The sequence below is a fragment of the Cupressus sempervirens genome, chromosome 8, assembly GCF_028749045.1.
Source record: "Cupressus sempervirens isolate cs-2001-9-10 chromosome 8, ASM2874904v1, whole genome shotgun sequence".
Taxonomy (NCBI): domain Eukaryota; kingdom Viridiplantae; phylum Streptophyta; class Pinopsida; order Cupressales; family Cupressaceae; genus Cupressus; species Cupressus sempervirens.
In genome coordinates this window covers 851,012,733-851,034,525 of record NC_143125.1, presented here as the reverse complement: position 1 = coordinate 851,034,525, position 21,793 = coordinate 851,012,733, and the positions used below count along the sequence as shown (strand labels likewise).

The 21,793-nt window shown below is 34.5% G+C and overlaps 1 protein-coding gene across 1 annotated transcript in view; it reads right to left on the bottom strand.

Annotated features, from left to right (window-relative positions):
- LOC149545093 (putative LRR receptor-like serine/threonine-protein kinase At1g53440) overlaps positions 1–21,409 on the bottom strand; it is a 227,777-nt gene extending 206,368 nt beyond the window's left edge. The window contains exons 1-3 of the mRNA XM_089795589.1: positions 21,089–21,409; positions 20,821–20,992; positions 20,668–20,739 (exon numbers count right to left, since the gene is read on the bottom strand). Coding sequence (XP_089651715.1) covers positions 20,668–20,739; positions 20,821–20,992; positions 21,089–21,200 — 356 coding nt within the window. The 5' untranslated portion in view covers positions 21,201–21,409. The remainder of the gene's footprint in view (positions 1–20,667; positions 20,740–20,820; positions 20,993–21,088) is intronic.
- Positions 21,410–21,793: the final 384 nt, after the last annotated feature.

Below are 21,793 nucleotides of genomic sequence, written 5' to 3'. Positions count from 1 at the left end.
AATTAAAATATAACATCGATACAGGTCTGGCCGAGGGTTGAGAAACCGAGGATCTCGAACTGATAAAACCGCGCGGCCTGGGTTTTGAATGCCAGAGACGGAATCGTAGGAGGTAGGATCACAAGCGATCTCAGGATTATTGCCAAGCGAGTGCAGTTATAAACATTTCGAGCCCCATTCTGGAGGTGGCCATTAATACCATCCCTTGCGCTGATAACAGACAGGCCAAAGGCACGCACAGGAGGATATCATCCAATGGCGCAGTAGCGACGTCTCAGTTAGGTTAATGTGGACGGATTAAAATCGCACCAGTGCCATAATAAATGCCGTCAGAATCCATCAAGGGCAGATAGCGTGTGAAAACGCACTAACCACAAGTGCTTTCAGTCAGTTATTTGTTCCACCCGAACGGCATACTGCGAATTCGGCTACCGCTCCAGTTTTGGGAAAATCCGACAACAATTACACACAGTCTGGACGCCGGTAAGGACACGGAAATAAATAAATAAATCGCACCCAGATTCGAGGGTTCCATTTGCAATACGATTGTGAAGAGCAGAATCATATCCATCGAACAACGTTACCATCAGACGAAATCCACGGAAACAGGGAATCTCAGGTTTTTTTTTTTTTTTTTTTTGTTGTCCTTTCTATTATGTGATAACTTGTATATTCAGACATTATTATGCTTATTGTAAGACCAGCCACAGAATCGAGTAAAGTTGTTGATATTACCATTACAATTGATATTGCCAACATATTCAAAAAATTGATTGAGTCATCTTTTCCATCTAATAGTTTGGCAAATTTATAGAACAGTTTCAGAATACAAGATAAGTGTTTAATGAAATATTTCAGCTTAAGCATTGGTTCTTTAGTGACTTTGATACTTAGGATCATCTCAAAGGTTTTGAATAAAAACTCAATTCTTCAAAGATTGGTTAATTAGTATGGAGTTCATGTCTAGACTTAATGGTGGAGGTTTTGGTTCAATTAATAAGCTATGATGCAAGTTGAAGGTAACATGAATACTATTGTGAATAGTACCACGAATGGTAACATAAACAATGTTGTTGTATTGGTAATAAACAATTGTATACTGCTGGTTATAGTGATTCACTGCACAAAAATCAGAACTTCGGATGGCGTTGTAGTAGTGTGTTTGCTTCCCCAACACGCATGCCTTCATCTATTCAATACGGCTCCTTGCAGTAAGTTTTGAGACTGATTTGCTAATCATTGTTGGGCATTATCATAACCTAGATTTCTTATCTATTTGCATGTTACTAGTTGAAATATGTTAGGAGTTAGCTGGTCAAGTGTTTGACAATATGTATATCTGATGCCTCTGGATATCAAGGACAAATATTGAATGCAAAGTGTTTGGTATAATCAAAATAACGAGAATCGAAATTGGATCGAAATCGGCAAGGCTGAATCAAATCGTGAATCGGCCATGAATCGCACATGAATCAGATATGAATTGGCAAATCTAAAAAAACCCTTTTAAATTTAGAGATTTTAACAATTTAAAACTTATTTCATATACCATTTATTGAATATAACTTAAACATACTATAACATCATCAAATAGAAGTTAACATACATAAACATAGAACATAAATGATAAATTCATATGTAACTATGTTATATGTAAAATGTAAATTGTAGGTTGTAGCTTAAGTAAATAGAAATCATATGATCATAATGATTCAAAGTTGAAACACACAAAAATCCTTCCTCTAAATGGCACTTTAGAAATATTAGATACACAATAAATTACTCGACATTCTTATTACTTTGCTAATGCAACAAGTTTGATTTTTATTGCTGCATAGGCATATACACACAACAACTCAAGTCTTTTTATTGTTGTTGATCAATCTTGGGAGATTTTATTGTTTTCGTTGATTGCTTCTTAACTTTTATTGCCACATCCTTAGATTTATCAAGTTCCATGTGTATGTCTCTGCTTGTATATTGAATTGTTCATATTAATCGTTGAGTATCTTAGTGATTTCATCCTCTTATTTTATTCCATATTGTTACAAGATTCAAGAATTGGCAGATTAATGGATTTCCGGATAATTGATTTAATTAACAAAGGAACAAATGTGTTTCTTATAAAGAATTACAAGGATGTTGTTTCTAAAAAAAACAATTTAGACTGAAGACGAAATTAGAAACAAAACTGAAGACAGGATAGGAAACATTCCTATTTGGACTGAAGACAAAAGAGATAGGATAGGAAACATTCCTATCTAGCCTGAAAGACAGACTGTAGACAAGTAGTTGACAATTATAGAAAGTATTTAACTAAGGAGATAATATCTTAATAAAGATATTCAAGATATTATCTTAATACCCTCCCTTAATGGTCAATGTACAGATGTCGGAACATTTTGGGACAACTAAGACCCTCCCTAGATCTGCAGAATGCTGAAACCAAGAAGATTTGCCAGAAGAGCGTTATGATTCAAAACAAATTGCAATTATAAAACTTCGTTTTTGTGGAAAAAACGGTAAAACCTAGAATCTTACGCAACCTTGCGTATTACAGACAACATGAAATGATTTTTGAGGAGAAAATCAACAAACCCAAAAAAAAAGAAACAGATTCAAAAGGCAAAAAATACAGTTTTGCCTTGATCAAGAAGCTCGACAACTTGTGTTGTTGGCTGGGAAGCATTTTGCCTTGCTTGGGAAACCAAACGTTTCCGGCACTCAAACTTCATATGGCCAAACTTGTGACAGTAATTACACTGTACATTTTGCTTCGTAGAGCCATCCAGGGATTGAGCAGAGGGTTGATGCTGGAAAGGCTGAGAAGACCGATGGTTGTTGATGTTCTGTTGAAAGGATTTTGCAGCAAATGCCTGCTCTAAGGAGGCTGTAGAAGCATTGCTACCAAACTGTTGTTTCCAATGATCCTGCTACAAAAGTTTGGTACATAATTCTGTAAACTTCAGATCAACATTAGTTGACGTAATGTTGAGTGTTTCTATGAAGTGCTCATAGGACGATGGTGGACTTTTCAAAGTGATGACTACCATATCCTCTTCCTCCATTTTCTGACCAATAGCTTCGAGATGATGGCGGATGTCCTTAATCTTTGTCAAATGCTCTTGCAAGGACATACGTTCACCCATCATAATGGAGAACAGTTGATTCTTCAGAAAGAATGCCCGACTCTTTTCAGATGTTTCATGCAGCTCCTTCAGATATTTTCAGATTTCTGCTGCTGACTTGCCAGAAGGAATCTGTGGTAGCTAATCATTGATAACAGAGAGCTTAAGAAGCATAATAGCCTCTCGAATTGCGATCATCAAACTTGTCCCATTCTGCTTGGTCGGAGGTCGGACGAGTCTTTGTGCCTAGAACAAGCTCATCCAAATGACGATACTCGAAGATGGTTAACATGCATTGCTTCCAGTGGTTATAATTGCGGCCATTAAACCGTAGACTGCCCTCCAACATCAAATTAGTCAAAGATGCCATTTCAAAGAATTCAGATACAAACTTCAAGACTAAAATTCAACAGGCACGAATTTCAAGGCAAATTCCTAACTAACCCAAAAAAATCAGAGAGTGACATAGATTAGAGCTCGAAAAACCCAGAAATAATATGTTGTTGGAATTCGGATCCGCTAGCTTGAAAATCGAGGCACAAAAATTGAGACACCCAAAAAATTAGGATTTCGGGCAAAAAATAAAGCATCGGCCATGGATGTCAAATCTACAAGAAAATGGCAATTTCTTGGAAATAAATGGCCATTTTTGTTTTAGAGTTGTACTAGAAGCAGAGGCCGCACTGAAGATTGGAGTTTTAACTCCACAAATGGCCGAGATTGTAGGCTGTAGATCCTGAAAGATGTTTGCACAAAAAATGCCAAAAATGACCTTCAAAAATCGCGAGTTTGCAAATGGAAATGGCATGATTTGCAATTGCAGGCAGACACAAAAGGAAATACGTGATTTCCTGTCTTGATTTACAAAGAGAACACCAAACAAACGTGGGCACGAAGTCGTGATTTTGCAAGGAAAAAATGCCAAGAAAAAACTGCCTATAGTTCACAGAAAACGTGAGATGAGTTTGAAAAAACATGGGAGTTGCAGACGAGCCTAGGTAGGGTTTGTGGAAAACACAAAGAAAAATCTGCTTGTGATTTGCAAACCTTGCACTTGAAAACTCCAAAATCGCGATTTGCTAACTGAACAGAAACCCTAACCGAGATTCAAAAAATTTGAGGAAATAATTTCGAATGAAATTATAAATCAAGTATTGGCTCTGATACCATGTTACAAGATTCAAGAATTGGCAGATTAAAGGATTTTCGGATGATTGATTTAATTAATAGAGGAACAAATGTGTTCCTTATAAAGAATTACAAGGACGTTGTTTGTTTTAGAAACAACATAGACTAAAGACGAAATTAGAAACAAAACTGAAGATAGGATAGGAAACATTCCTATCTAGACTGAAAGACGGACTACAAATAAGTAGTTGACCATTATAGAAAGTATTTAACTAAGGAGATAATATCTTAATAAAGATATTAAAGATATTATCTTAATACATATTAATAGTGCAAAACTGGTAGTTGTACATGGCATGATGTGTATCTAGTATTACATTTTTCCACTAATACTTCATGATATGCTGACTGGAATATTTGTCTTGCTAAAATATTTTTATTGTGTACATTATATCCGTCAACGCTTCTTTAATACTGGGCAATATCCTATCACCCGTATGCTTACAAAAAGAATGCAATACATATACCTTCAGCGCTGCATTTATTAGTTATGAGTCTCCAACGATGAAGTTGTTGTTCTAGATCTAGTAAGTGAGGCATCCCAACAACTGGTGAAAAGGAAGGGTGAACGGAGACCACAATGGACATGGCGATAATTCAATCAATGGGAGGACAAACACAAGGTGCTTGCACATGTGGGTGTTAATGCCTATATTTCCCCAAAGAATAGAACAACACAAATAGAAAGAACCCCACCTTGGAGATGCAAAAAAAATTGACACAAGACTAGAGGGATACTAATCTTGGGGGAGAAATATCTTGAACAAAGATTATGAAGAATTGCGAATGAAATATTCTAACACTAGGAATTATGGCTATCACAAAAGTGACATTAAGCAAAAGATTAGAAAGTTGAATCCATCTACCTTTGATGGTCCTAAAAAGACATTGACAAGAGCATGGGCACAAAAGGCATACACCTACTTTCAGCTCAGTCCAATGCCCAAAGATGAATCAATCAAATTAGGAGCCCTATACTTGGAGGGAAATGCTCATGAATGGTAGCACCATGAGATGGCCACATGCAGTCACAATCGAGTCATGTCATATGTTGATTTCATGAAGAGACTCAATGATCACTTTGATGGGAAGGATCCATAACTCAACTTCAAGGAGTTGGTGCAGTTGACACAAACTAAATTGTTGGACAACTACATCACATAATTTCGAAGGCTCCAAGTTTTGGTCACTGACATTCCCAAGAGGAGACTTGTCATACAAATCATGGATAGATTGAAAGAAAACCCCTTAAGGGATTTTATCAAGTAAATGTGATTTGATTTGCAGATGAAATGACTAGATGTGAAATTTTGGGTTGATGAAAAATATATATTGCAAATGAAGAAGCAAAGATAGCCAGTTTTGGATAAGGAAGAGAGGATAGACATCGAAAGAAAGAAATTGAGTATTGTAGAACATTGTGTAATGTGTAGCTATCCCAAGAGACATGAAAGATGTAAGGCAAGGGACCTAACACTAGATGAAATCGAGGATGATGATACTACTAAGAAGGTAGAAATTGTAATCGCTATAATAAGATTTATATAATTAAAACTTGATATTATAATATAATATCAAATGATATATTACATTATAATAATAACAATATTAATGAATGAAGATGGATGAAATGGTAATTAATATTATTATGTACAATAATAAAATATTATTATTTTTAATAATAATCAAAATATATAAGAATATTAGTTTTAATAACATAATTTTAACATTAATAAATAATAATAAAAGATTAAGCTAAGTTACTAGGGTTCGCCCTTGGACCCCCCGGACCAGCCCTAGTTCAAATTGGTCCATTGTTTCGGGCTAGTTCATTGGGTGGTCCGGGCAGGGTTCGATTTTATCCTAGCTGATTCGCACCACTTGGAACCTAGTTCGAACTTGGGCAGACCATGTCAAAAACATGTGTTGTCTTCATAGGTTGCTAGTTCTTTTGCATCAAAGAGAAATTGGAGCACCTATTCTTTCATCCACTCGGTAAAAAGCAATAGGTTGCAATAAAAAAAGAACAAAGAACTTGGTATTTGTGCATTACAACTTGCGCCTTCTTTTGTACAAGAGTAAAGAACTATAAGCACCAATTTAAGTAGCAGCATCAATACAAAGAAGAGGAGACAAAGAAGTGGGATGTAGGTTCAGAGGTTTGGATGCTTCCACTTCTCGGCTTACACTAGGTGATTTTGAAGAATTTGATACCAACACCATTGTTATTTTTGTTGTTGCTGATCCCAATGGCCTCAGCTCTATTGCTAAGTCTACTAATGCTAGAGAAGAAGAAGATGAGTATGAAGAAGAAGATGGAGATTGAAGAACTTAGAATATTAATAGATTTCTATTTCATTAGCTGAACAATAAGCGTGAAATAATGATACTTGAACTTGACGCTATGATTTATTTTTTATATTTTGAATCTTTGATGTCGAACTTGCTACTTGAACTATATGACGGTATGATCACCACGATTGCAAGTTTATGGTATGTTTGTTGTTTAAATGTGTTTATGCTACTATGGGATATTCTAATTTTAACTCATGCTTCATAAACATATATATAATTTTTACATGTTTTTGTACTAACAAACCCAAACCCCTTTCCAAAATTTTGATAAAATTGCCAACCGGTTCTCAAACTTCGAACTTGGAACTGAAGTCGAACTGGTAACTTAGAAATTAAGGAAAAAAAAGCCTTTCTTAGAACAAAGTATATAAGGAACATTATACACCGATAAGAGATAAAAAGGAGGTGAAAATTATCCACTAAAGTTCAAATCAAAAAAATGAGGAAACATAGAGGGAACTATCCACTGGTTGTTTTATATTATTGAGATCTACGGAAATAATAAAGTTATATGATACCCGTTCTACATTCTTGATACAAATGCACAAAGCCATGGACATCAGGTTTGTATAAACAGTACAAAGTATCATAGCAAGAAAGAGGATTATTTTTTGTAAGAGAGTACAATATATGTAAGAGCAGCACTTTTAACATGTCATAATAGCCATAAAAATCTGCTTTGTCAAGCATGACAGCTACACACAAGATAACTATAGGGAATCAAAACACAATTTATCAGAGTCAAAAATAGCAGATATAGCAACAATAGAATTATGAAACAAGCAAACATTAGTGCCACACCAAAATAATAATGAGAGAAGATGAAAGAAAACCTCTTGCAGCAGTTGAAATCTTCCACACAAAATAAGAAAAATTCTGGGTTCATCTTCATAATCATAGAGCAAAGATGAAAAACTAATAGTATAGAAAACAGTTTCTTTGCCGCTCTTGCTTAATTATAAGTATGCACTCAGCTGGATTAACGTGTCTATGAATTTATGATGGTACACTTCACTACAGTATCAACTGCATTGGCAAACCTTAATTCTCAATGTTGTACCACATGCAAACTTTCTGGTGCAGCAGACGTTATACAATCCCAAGAGAATCCCTAAGGGTTAAGCTCATCGAACAGTTCAAATTGCTCCCTTTATTGGTTCTGAATTAAAACCAATAATAATTAAACATGAAATATGCATAAAACAAGATTCTCACTATATGCATAAGTAAAATACATCAGAGATAAAACAAAAATAGTACGTGGTGTTACAAGAATAAAATGGAAGTTATATCAAAATAATAATAATAAAAGAAAACAAGCAAGATTGCTGCTCAACTTTAAAAGAAGATATTAAGGAAAAATAAATCAGATGCAAGTGTAAGCAGATTAAAATTGAGGAAATAAATGGAGATTTATATTATGGTACCATAAATGGTGTATACAACTGATAAGTAGGTAACAACATACAGAGACATCAGAGTATAAATAAACAAATCTAGTCATCTGCACCTGTTGTGTCCTGGTATTGATAACACCAGCAGAGAAGGAAAGACAATGCTAATAAAACAAGACTTATGCATCTCTAAGGTAAGTGCATAACAAATTATCTATCATCAATTTATTCCAATTTATTCCAATTATACTATGTTCAATCCTCTTATAAGTCTAGGCTAGAAGGAATAGGTATACAATATGGGAAAGATGTGTATAAATCAAGCCAAAGGGTTATCTCAATTTGTGTAAGGGTCAGCATACCAAAGTTGCCTTGAGGATTGTTGTCCTACATTTTGTCACCACAAAATGTTGGTAACAGCACGAAACTTTTTCAAGCTAGTTTCGTGTTTCTCTAAGCTTGAATTTGATATTCAATTGCTTAATGTTGATCAATCAATCCATTTCAATTTGAATATCAAATTGTTTTACTAAAGGCCTTCGTCAAGTCATTTTCATTTTGCTTTTTGTCGAGCCTTTGCTTGATTTTTGAAGCCTTCATAGTCCGTTCTTTGCTTTTGAGTTTTCGTTTGCTTGTTTTAGTCCTCTGGATTTGCTCATGTCATGTCTTTCGTTTTCCCCTTTGATTCAGTATAACCTAGAGGTCGATCAGAGTTGTCAGTCAAAAGATATAGTCATTTTAGTGCCTCAAAAGTGGACATTTTAGGTGCAACAATACGAATTGAAAAAATGATGTTATATTTTCATTTTGACATTCACTTTTTCAAAAATATAACATTTACTCACTTTTTGTTATGTTTTGAAGTTACTTTTCATTTAAATTTATAACTAAAGTGATTATAGTGCACTTTATGTTATAATTTTAAGTTGAGTTACTTTTTAATTTTTCACTTAAAGTGACTATAGAACTATATAGTTACTTTTAAAAAATTTAATTTTTAAATCAAATACTTATATAAATGTCACTTTAATATAATGTTTATGTATTATATTGATTAATATGATGCATAAATGTTATTTTTGACCCATATTGATGGCATTTTTATAAAATTAAGTGAAATACATAACTTAAATGCCTCAAAGTGGACTTTTTATGTGCAAATGCATGTTAAAAACTATGAAAATTGGAAACTTTTCATGTTATTGCATATAAATACTCATTTTGAGGATTTTTTCATGCCATTGCATCAAAAGCTTGTAAAAGTGGACCTTTTTGATACAATGACATGAAAAGTTGAGTTTTTGTGCTTATGCATCAAAAAGGTAAGACATGTTTTTAAAACATGTAAGTGACTCTAAAAGGTCCGATTTTGAAGTCTAACACATTTTAAAATATGCAATGAGCTTCAAAAAGTGAGATTATGCATAAAGGCATATTTTAAAACATGCAATAGACTCTAAAAGGTCTGATTTTTCCTTCCAACGTGTTTTAAAATATGTAATGAACATGAAAATGTCCTATTTTGTGAAGAAAATATGTTCTTGCTCCCAAAAACTCTGATTTTGATCATAACTAGAGATTTTCTCTATGGATTTGAATGAAATCTCTTGCATTCAAGGCATTTTGGATTGGTGATCCTTTTGCCCCCATAAAAAATCAGTTTATTGAGCCCAAAAACGTGTTTAAATCAGAGTAACGAGAATCGCGCTGAAATCGCGTGAATCGTCGATTCAGCGATCAGATTCATGCACCCCAATTTTTTTGGAGTTGGAAATCGTGATCGGCGATTTCATCGGGTGAATCGCATGTATCGGCGATTCACTCAAAAAATCGCCTGAATCGCCATTAGAAATCGCCAAAAATCAGCTGGCAACAGCATGCATGTTTAGTTGGAAATAATAAAAAAATCACTTATGTTTTTTGCTTTCTTTTTTACCTTTCCTCTTTGTTATAACCCTAAAGGGCCTTCTAATTGTTAAGCATGACTAGAAGAGAGGAGAAGAGAAAAGAAGAACCATAGGTTATAAAAAAAAAAAAAAAAAAATGACGACAAATAAAAAATGTTTAGAATGCATAACGGATGATGCCCAAGGGAAGGGAAAGACATAATCAAGTAGTAAAACATCAGCGGTTCCCAGAAAGAGTGTGGGATCAGAAGAAAATCACAAAAACACTGTGTTCCATATAGTTTTGTGTGGGTTTCAGAGTGCAAATTTGGTTTTGGCGACGGGGGCGCTGCCCCTCGACCCCGCCTTGTATCGCGACAGGGAGCGCGCCCGGGGCGCTGCCCCAGGACCCCGCGAGGGCGCTGCCCCTCGACCCCGCTGGGGGCGTTGCCCCCTAGACCCCCAGTCGCTGCGGTTATCAGTCGTGGGAAGTCTCACCAGTTGATGAGACCTGAAGCTGTTGCAGGCATGGAGTGTCTGTGGTGGAGAGAACAATAGAGCAAGCCTTTCAAGAGGGGTGATATGCTTTGAAGTACTTGGAGTAGGTGTTGGATGTGAAGCTATCTTATAAAAACTCTTTACCCCATGTGGTAAACACAAACTTCCATGTTTATATATGTTAAGTTTCAACTTCTATTTGATGATGTTATAGTGTGTTTAAGTTATATTCAATAAAGGGTGCATGAAATAAGTCTTAAATTGTTAAAATCTCTACATTTAAAGGGTTTTTTCAAATTTGCCGATTCACCGGCGATTCACCCCCGATTCACGATTCGATTCGGTCGTGCCGATTCCGATTCTCGTTACTTTGGTTTAAATCTCCCAATCTAGGGCACGAGTTTGCAACAAACTCCATAAATCTTCAAATTTGGATCACGTTTTTGCTTGGAATCAAATCGTTTTTACCTTATTTGCTGATTATATCACATTGTGATCATCATTTTGGTGTTAAAACACCAAATCGATTTGTTTGGAGAATCACGTTTTTGTTTGGAGAAACATGTTTTTGCAAACATCTCAAGGGATTGAAATCTTCAAAACGTTGGAAAAAGGAGACAATCTAGGGCACGTTTTGGCATCTTACACAATAATCTCCTTGTTTTCTGCCCTTCATCATTCTAATTTACAAGATTTGAAAAGTTTCACCATTTTTTAAGAAGATTTCAAACAAAGAGCATCTTGTCCTTCATTTTTGGCAGTTATACTTCATGTAAGTGGACCTCTTCTTTCTTGCATTTTAATTCATGTTTTATTTTATGCATGAAATTGTTGAATGGATGCCATTTGTAAAAATCTTTACCTTAAAATGTGCATTTTTTCTTTAAATATTAAGTTTTCCTTCATTTTGATGTTGTTGGTTCTTCCGCAAGTTCCAAATTTGAATTTTATCTTTGGAGTGCATTGAATCTTGGCATGTTTTGAGTTGTTTTCAAAGGTATGTTTTTTCTTTTGTTTTGGTTTTGTGGGCTTGTTTGTCGGTTTTTCTCCATTTGGAGAAGTTGCAAGTTTTTTTTCCAAAAACTTGTTTTTCCTTCATTACATGCAAAAGCATTATCATTTTTTACATTCCATTTTCATGTCATTACATCCCACATATCATCCGACAAATGTGATTACATGTTTTTCACCTCATTCGCCATCCGCACACGCATGTAGTCCCATTTTTTGTTTCCATTTTCATCCATCTCATTTTTCACTTCCATTCGCACGACATGATTACACGAAATGTCTTACGTGTAATTGCATCAAAAAGGTCCAATTTTGATCAAAAGTCATGTTTTGAAAAGACAAAAGGATGTCATTTTTTCTTTACATGTACTTTGACTTATTCCTTCTTCCAAAAGTGACTATATAACTCATTATCTCACCTCCATTTTTCATTTCCATTTTCACATATGCATTTGCGCTTACATTAAAAATTACATGTTTCCACCTCATAACATATTTTACATGCTACCCTTCATCCGCATATACATGTAAAGTGTACCTTTCATTTGCACTTACATCTCATTTCACTTTCTACCTTACGTTACATGTTGCATTTACAATTATGCATGTTTCATTCAATAAAGCCTTGAAAACTTTAAGTCACTTTTGAAATCAGAAACTTTCACTTTGCATGCATTCCAATGCATTTCACCTTCACAGATTTTCATTCCACTCCATTTCATTTCATTTTCCATATTTGCATTTCATATCATTTCATTCATTCCATTGCATATGCATATGCTTTCTCTTTGAAAGTCAATCCTTTTCGAATCTTCACTGCTGCTCCGGTATTCACTTGCATGAAGATTCCTTTTGATGATGTATTTGTTTTTTGGAATTTCTGTGTTGTAGCACAAGCACAAAAAATGTCCTTGCCATCCAAATCCAAGGGAAAAATAAAATATCAATATGATAAGGAATTGGCTCATGCATCTCCTTCTTTAGTTACATCTGTTCTCAATAACGTGCTAGACAGCAAGATTGGTCACGTAGATGTAGCTGATTTTCTACAATGGATTGAAGCTCTAGCTACTCATGAAATGAAGCGCATTAGGAGAAGCAACATCTATTTGGTTTCTACATTTCCCATGGCGGCCATAGAACCTGATTTTGTTTATGGATGCACTCGGCGGTTCACTCCTAAGGCAAGGAATATCAAAGATGCTAACAGCAAGGTTATCATTAGCATTGATCCTGAAGTGATTGAACAAATCTTCAAAGTTCTTCGAAAATCAGAATGTGTTGATTTGACCAAAGAATCGTCATTGGCTTGTTGGAATAAACAAAAAAGCAACTATCAGAAGTATGTCAACCTTTACTAATTAGACAATAAAAGAAGCAATTTTTCCAAGTGGCCAAAGACTCTTCATCGGTCAAATTTTAAATAGGAATATAAGGATCTCATCATCCTTCTCAGCAGGATCTGTGGTCTTAAGGATTCTTCCGATTTTCAGCCATGGATGTACAAATTTATGTTTCAAATTATAGAGAACAAAGAACATATCTTTTGGGGAGAGCTTATTAGTACTGCACTCTGTCAGCAGATATGCAATGTAGGAACATCAGTACTTTTTTACATGAATTCTTATCTAGTTTACATTGCTGCTGCCATGGGATCTTTTTTGGGTCTTTCCACCAAAGATGATTGTCTTCAAGTACCTGTTTGGGAATACTATGACCAAATCACTTTGGCTAATAGTAAATTCCATTACAGAAGAGTCCAAGATGTCTTCTTTGGACATTACAGGTGTCTGTTTGATAAACAATTGTGTATCAAAAGAGTATCTGATGCAACATGGGAAAAGGTAAACCAGTACAGTTGCATTTTTCTTCAATTTCCCACTTTCACATATTTGAGAGTTGGATATTTCAAAAGAGAGCCGTATAACTTACTAGGTATGCTACAGATTGAATCCTTCTAATGAAGTTAGCCAGACAACTCATGGACGTGCAGAGTAATCAGCATGCTTCACATAAGCCCGGATTTGGCATTACCTCAGCTAGGCCTTTATCTATTGGCAACTATTCAATTGTTTCTATGCTTAAAGCAAAGAATATGGAAGCAGAGTTGTAATTGATTACATTGAAGAGATTCAAGGTTAGATTTGATTTTGATTATCGAGAGATGAACTCTCAGATAAAGAGGGCCTACACTTATGTTCATCGCATTGAAGATATTTGGATTGACATGTGAACAGAACTTGACATTATGAAGATGGATTATTGCAAGTTAACTTTACAACATAATTGATCTTAATATGTTGAAAAATGTTGAAAATTCCTCTAGATTTCCAAGTTGAAGATGATGGCAACATCCTTGATCCAGAATTTCATCAAGTCGGTTTCGATAAAATGTGCCCTTTCCCTATTCAATGGCAACAAAAGGAAGGTACATCTATTATGGACAGGTTTCAATCTATCTTAACAAACACTAACAAGTGGTTGAAAAGTAAAGGCCTTAAAAGAGTAAATCCTAAAATGGGTCTGAATTGTGTAAGTTTTGGTCCTCTTGGCAAGAAATCACAACTAGAAATTACAGGGAAAGATGGTGCCTCATCTTCAAATGCCAAGAACACCCTCAAATTCAAATTAAACAGCAAAAAAGGAACTAAATCATCTCAAGTTCCTAAACCAATTCAAGAATCAGTTACAAAATTAGAAGAAGAATTGGAAATAGAATCCAAGAAAGAAGATTCAGATGAAGAAGGAGAAATTACGATCACATCTCCTCCAAAGCCTACACGAGCCTGCACATCTTCTCTACATGAAGAGCCCTTTTTGCATGAGGTTGATGATGATGTAGATTCATTCTCTACAGTTTTCACTCACTCCATTCCAATCTCAGAAGTTAACACCATGGCTCTTCCAATTTCATCTGTTGCTCCTCGTGTTCCTACACATGATCAATATGAACACTTAGCATGTGTTTGAAGATTTTTTGACTCTTACTAGTGGTCAAGTTTCTCAACTTGATACATCTTTGACAGGATTTGAAATTTTCATGATAGGATCTTCACAACATATTCCTATGCCTATAGCAGTACAAACTAAATCTTGTTCAGTCACTACAGATATACAATCTGGATCAATGCCAATGGTCTCCACTGTGCCTGCTTCTACAAATGAAAGTTTCAACCTACCTGCATGGTTGAGTAGAATAACAACAAAGAGAAGGAAGGTGGTTGTTCCTCCTAACAATCTTCTTGTGAAGAAGACTAAATCTAAATCTTTGAAAGATGAGATTGTTTCCAAAATTTTGGTTGATTTCGACAAAACCAAATATGTTGAGGTTGCTAAGCCCTTAGTAGATAAACCTATTGAAGAGCTTACCTATGCTGACTATAGGTTTACTAAGGTTGAAGTTGGAAAGCAATCTCATTTGAGTTATTTACACGATGCTCAAGATGCATTGACAAATGTATCAAAAAGCAATCATGAGCTTTGGGAAAAGAAGAATCAATTGAAACAGGAAATAGCTCATTTGAATGAGGTTATTCAGAAGCAATCTTCTCAAAATGTTATTGTTATATCACAAACATCTAAAGAGAGAAGGCTGATTTAAGCTGCTAAATCTTGGATACAGGAAATCATTGTTGAAGAAGTTCGAGCTATCACAGAGACACTTGCAATTCTAAGGCGTGTCAAAGAGATGAACAAAATGGAACTAAGCTTAATTTTTCTTTGACTCAAGAAGCAGATAACCTGAAAGAAATCCTTGAGGATTGGGATGAAATGATAAAATTTGATCTGAATGCTATGGTCTCATGTGACGTTCTTCCGTCATGTGAAATGTTCTTCAGATTTCAAAAACTCATTGGTTACAAGGAACAGACATTAAGAAAATTGATCACAAAATTGCAAATTCCTCTTGAAAATTGTCAAGCGGTTGAAACAAGCCTTACTTGTGATTTGGAGTAATTGGGATGTCGTGTTACTAATAATCTTGGTAATCTTTTCACAGCATAGAGAGTGAATTCAAAATATACAATCAAGATCAATGCTGATATAGATTTCAAAGATTTTTGTTCGCACACAATGAACAAGTTTGTTTTGTACAAACCCTTGACAAAACACTTGTTAGATAATACAACAGCAAATTCCAAAGTTGTGCAATCAGCATATGAAAATGCAGTGAGAATTGAAGCCATATCAAAAACTATGGAGATTGTTGATCTTCCCATAGTGCATGACGTCATTGTGAAATTCAAGGCATTAAGAAGCAATCTTTAAGATTGTTGTATAGTTTCTATTTCATAGTTGTTTAGAATGCATTACATGAAAAAGTGTAATTGCATGTAATGCAAATTGCATGTATGCAAAAGATATAATGCGAATTGCATGTGTAGTTGCATATAACCCTTTAGTTTATGTAGTTAGACTTGGTCAAAGTTGGTTAAGTTGCTCCTACTTTTTCCTCCCCCTTTTTCTCAACTTCTTTGCCTATATAAAGGAGTGCCCCCTCCTTGTAAAATCATCATTATCTTTATGCAAGAAAACTCTTGAGAAATTGTGTCAGCATAACTTTGTTTGTGTAAAGCACTATTTTAGAGAAAGTGAATACAAAAGAGCATTTGAGACTCAACTTTAATTGAGATTGTTATTTGTGTGAATTGTAAGCTTTGTCTTTGATTCATCCAAGTTGTCTTTGATTCATATCATCTTCTGTTATTGGTAATTGTTCTAGTGAATTGAACTGAAAAGAGTTGAGAAACAATTGAAGCCGGAGCTTTGACCAAGAACAATTGTGAAAATCCATAGTTAAAAGCTTTGTCTGTAGCTTGTATTTTCGTCTTAATTCACAAAATAGTTAGATTGTTCTTACTTTAAGGAGTCTTTGTGCCCTAATTGTAAAACTTTTTACCAAATAGAAGTACGATCGGACTTAGAGCCGAACTGGTACATTTTGGCTAGCCTTTGAGTTAGTTAAAGTTTATCGGTATCACTATTTACAGCTCTTGATAGATGTGTAGTTAAAGATTCACATTGCCCATTATTCGCTTTATCAATAAGTGGATCGTTTCTTGAAAGTTAAGAAGAAAGGATAATAGTAACACCCTGTTTATAAATCTCTCAATTTCTTGCTTACCTTGAGTTGATCCAAGGAACAATGAGAAGGGGGAGCCTTCCCTTTAAGGTAGGAAAGACTTTGTCTCACACGCTGTGGCTGCTCATCCTATTTTGCGACTGAATTTTTACCCAAAACTGTAGGTTGCAAAATAACCACCCAACAAGGACATGTCCAAGATGGGTTTAAGGGCTTGGTTCCATAGAAACCTTGAGGGAGACCGTTGAGTTTGGTGCCAAAGCGACTTATTGCATCTTGATAGCATGAACTTTCAATTCATATAGAGTTTATTACTAACTTATCTATAAGGGTAACCTCAAGAGAGAGGACAAGGTTTATTCAAGGAGAGGCTACTTTAAGTCCAGCCAATAGGTTATTACCAAGATGGGTAAGTGTCAACATCCCCCAAGAATGTCTTGAGGACATATCCAAGATGGGCTTGAGAGCTTGGATCCATAGAAACCTTGAGGGAGATTGTTGAGTTTGGTGCCCAAGCAATCTATTTACATCCTAAGTATTCTTCTTGACTAAGAATGATAATAAGACGAAAAAAAAAACAAGAATCTTGCTAAGTAGGCCACCTCGTGTGGATGCATAAACACCACCACCAAGACCAAGGGGGCCAAAGTTCTGCTCTTGGACTTGGTATAGGATTGGCTTGGATTAAATTATCATGACTCACATTTTCTTGGAAATTTATATATACATATATGTACTAATGATCACATTGTGGTTGCAGGATTCTATTGAAGAAGTAAATTTTGTAAATCTTTTTTTAACCCTATCTCGTTACAAATTGTAAGGAATTAATCAAGAATGCATGCATTGTATGTCTGCATCATGTCTACTTTGTTTCTTCATGCATTCATATGTCTACTTTGTGTCTACTTTGTATCTTCATGTATTTATGTGTTTACTTTGTGTCTACTTCATGTTTTCATGCGCTTACGTGTTTACTCTGTGTATGCTTTGTGTTTTCATGCATACTCCATGAGTCCCTTATGCTTTCTTGCACTCAATTATATGCTCTACAAGAAAAGTTATGAATATATCTTTTCACTTGAGGACAAGTAAAATTTGAGAGTGAAGGACTGTGATATCCCCGCTAAAATAAGATTTATATAATTAAAAGTTCATATTATAATATAATATCAAACAATATATTACATTATAATTATAACAATATTAATGAATAAAGATGGATTGAATGGTAATAAAATATTATTTTATAAAATAATATTTTATAAAATAATAAAATATTATTATTTTTAAAATATATAAATTAAAGCATATATTTACATATATAATAATATTAATTTTAGTAACATAATATAAACATTAATAAATAATCATAATAAAAATTAAGGAAAGGACATCTTTTTTCATAACAAAGTATATAAGGAACATTATACAATAATAAGAGATAAAAAGGAGGTGAAATTAATCCACTAAAATTCAAATAAAAAAATTATGAGACAGTTAGACTAAGTCCCAGCAAATGAGACAGTTTGACTAAGTCCCAGCAAAGGACATTACAAAAATGATGTTTTGTATGGCGGGGAATCTTGTAAAATGGATTGTAAGTCTTGTGACAAAGAAAGGTAAAAAACTAGAGCCAGTTTCAAATGAAGAAATAAAATTCAAGGTACAAATTATTAATGTATAGGAGATAGGTTCACTATTATGGTGTTTGGCTCCGCATTCTACCACAATTGAGAGTTATGGATTGCAGTTTGGAAGTAAAGTAGAATGACACGAGGTTTGTTTTTCTAGAGTTTATAGGTGGATGTTAAAAAGAATGAAAGTTATTAATGACAGAGGGGTCACTATGTCTACATGTTGGTTGTGTTGCTCCCGTTGAACGCACCACAATATTGTATTGTGTGCCAACTAGAGGAAGCATGTGGAGGTTGATTGGGATCAATTAAGTTGGTGTTGGGAAACACATAACATGTTCCCACTCCTGGGATAATGTATTTGTCTTTTGGGTTGGGCTATTACACATTTGGTCAAAGGTTTATTCCTATGGCTGATTTGTGAATGTTGTAGATAAGTTCTAGGCTGACTTAACGATGTAATTAATGTGGGAATGCATATACAACAGTGACTTGATTCATTTTGTAGGTGAACCAATTATAGATATCCGTGACAAAAGTTGTGTAAGTTGTTTGTTCGATTTGTATAGTTGTGCAAACTAAACTGAAGATCACAAGCACACTGTGAGAGAGCTCTAGGTAGATCAGATCAAGGAGGTGATGGAGATTCAGCCTTCAAGGTCTACATGACATATTTTCCATATACTTCGTTTTCTACTCAATTTGTGTAAGTGTGCACACTAAAATGCAAATCCTGTGCACATTGTGAGAGTATTTTGAAGAAGATCAGAGGAGATGCTGAAGATTTATCTGTGAAAATCTGCTTGACATATCTTCTATATACTTTTTTGTAATTAAGGTTGGTGCCTAATCACCTCAGTCGGTGCTCAATTCTTGGAATAAGGGATTGGTGTCTGAAAATTTAATTGGATATTGGTGTCTCTATCGTAGATTCTAATTCCTATAGATTGGTGCATACAAAGTATTTTAAGTTATTTATCTTTGTGAGGTTTGATTGAATGACAGAACCAAGCAACTATTCTTACCATGGCTTTACCCTTCTCGGTTTCCACTATATCTGGCGTTTTCATTTTTTTATCATGATTGTGTTTATCATTTGTCTAATTATTTTAATCTTAAATTAAGCTCTGATATTGATCCTGATATTTGACATATACTAATTCATCCCTCCCCTCTCAATATATCTTTGTATCTTTGTGTCCAACAATGGTTAGTGAAAACAAGTGACCGTTGGAGAGTGGACGAAAAACTGAAAAAGAAAATTTAAATGTAACGACAGAAAAATATATATAAAGAAGTAAGCAGGATTGCGGATATGATAATTTGATTTGAAAGGATGGTGAAAACTTATTCTTGCGGTGATAGAAGTCAAAATTGTAGCTAACTCGGAGATGATAACTAGCAAAAGAAAATAAAACAAACAATGTTTTTTCAGTTCTTTATCTACGTTTTTTTTATAAAACTTCTTTTAGCTAATCAAAGAATACTTTTGATATTTTCGGTTTTTTTCTCACTTTTTCTCTTCGTTATGCTTTGAGGAAGTCTATAATATTTTCGGTTTTTTTCTCACTTTTTCTCTTCGTTATGCTTTGAAGAAGTCTATATTATTATAATTCTTTCATTGTAAATGATGAAATTTTTTTTTTTGTCTTCTGTTCTAAATTTTTATTTATACAATTGTATATTTTATTCTATCATTCTAACTAAGATTATTTGCTGGTTAAGCTAAATTTTTACTCTGGTTGATAGAGTTGTTTGAAATAAATAAAGAATAAGATTGGAATGGTGATATAAGGTGAACAAAATGAAGACTATCTAGATCAGAGATAGATGACATAGTCTACGAGATATATAGTGGATAATACATTAATAGATGAAAGTGCAAAAGGAAACACAAGAGGGAAATTTGGACAATGTAGAAGAAATCGTTTCAACAGAGGCAACCGGAAGATGTGCGATGATGGTAGAAAGCATTTCAGAAGATGGAAGAAGTGATTGGATGGAGGGAAAATGTACTGTTTTGTACGGAAACACCAATAAGGATCAACATCGATAGCATTAAATCTGGTACTGGCTAAAGCCTAAACTAAAACTTAAAGCTTTATCAAGTCGTACACTAAAAAATAAACTAATTGTTCCCTGATAAGCTTTACATTTTAATTTAGACTTTAGACGTCACCATAAAATCTTGAGACAGATGTGTTATAGCAGAGTATATGGCAGTTTGGAAGACTTGGAAGAATGCTAGTAAACAAATACCAATAACAGATTTTGGAATAATAGCAGCAATGAAAATTTGGAAAACAACAGAAATTGGAAATATGCGACAGAAATTTTGATACAAAAATTGAAATACGTACTCTCCCCAGGTTTCAGACTATTAGAACTCGCAACTACATCTTTGGGGATATAATAGAATGCGAGAATTGTGTGCAACCAGAATTGATTATTAAAAGAGGGTTAGACCAAACAATCTCCAATACTTACAGTACTTCAAGGTATTTGAGATCGGAAAACTCGGATGGAATCATTCCAGAGATACTCTGTCTCTTGAGAAGTCTGCAATTAAGTACCCTCAGTCAAAAAAAACTATGAAAAAAATCCTTAATTTTCAACGAAAATGAAAAATTGTGGATATACATTTGTGTAACATGGCAAAAACTTTCGCCAACAAAAGTACAGTTGCAGGAGACATAGCTTGCGAAATTTTTATCCTGGCTTTTATTCCAGCTTCCTTTCCCACTACAAGGATCCTCACCGAAGTCCCACTCTAAATATTGTAACTTATCTCTTATTTTCCTCAGTACTTTAGCTGTTCAAATGCCAAAAAGCCGTAAGGACTAGCGAAAGATTATAAAGGTCAGAAATCAATGCGGAAGTATTGAAAAGATTAAAGAGAGTCGATTGCCTTCTTGTGGGTCTGTTGTACTAGCAGAAGAATTTCCCGTCTGCAGAATGTAGAAAAAGCTTATGCACAAAACCAGTGAAAACTTCAGACCCACACGACAAATGGTAGCCATTGCAGAATAAGGAAGCGATCTCAGGGATGATTGCTTGTGCTTTTTATTCCGAACTCGTACGAGCTAGTGCGAGCTGGAATTATAATGATGATAATAGAAAAGGGAAATTAGATTCAATTATTGACTTGGTGAGGGAACCTACGACGAAGTCTCATCGGAGAAGAGTCCACTTGACTCGTCAGTTGGGAATTTATATGAAGTATTCAACTAGTTGGAATTCCCTTCTCAGTTACGTAAGTATATAATAGAAGTTTTGGATGCGTGTGTAAATGGATCTTTCATGTCGCTAAGAAGAGGATTATTGTTGATTTATCTAGATAATGTTATAAAAATTTATATTTTCAAAATTATATCAATAAAGTTAATCATTTTATGTGGTCAAAGAACTGATAAAATCATTCTAAACCTCCTTTCTAGTATTAAAGTTTCTAAATAATAAATGTTCAAAATGATTATAATCTTTTTATTAGGTGGGATTTTGACTCAAAATTTTAAGTAGATATCTTTTTTTTTTAAATGTGAGTAGGGGAGGGACGCTAGTAGTGTAGGGTCAAATAAGTTAGGTAGTCGTACATGGGCTTTTTCTAATGTGC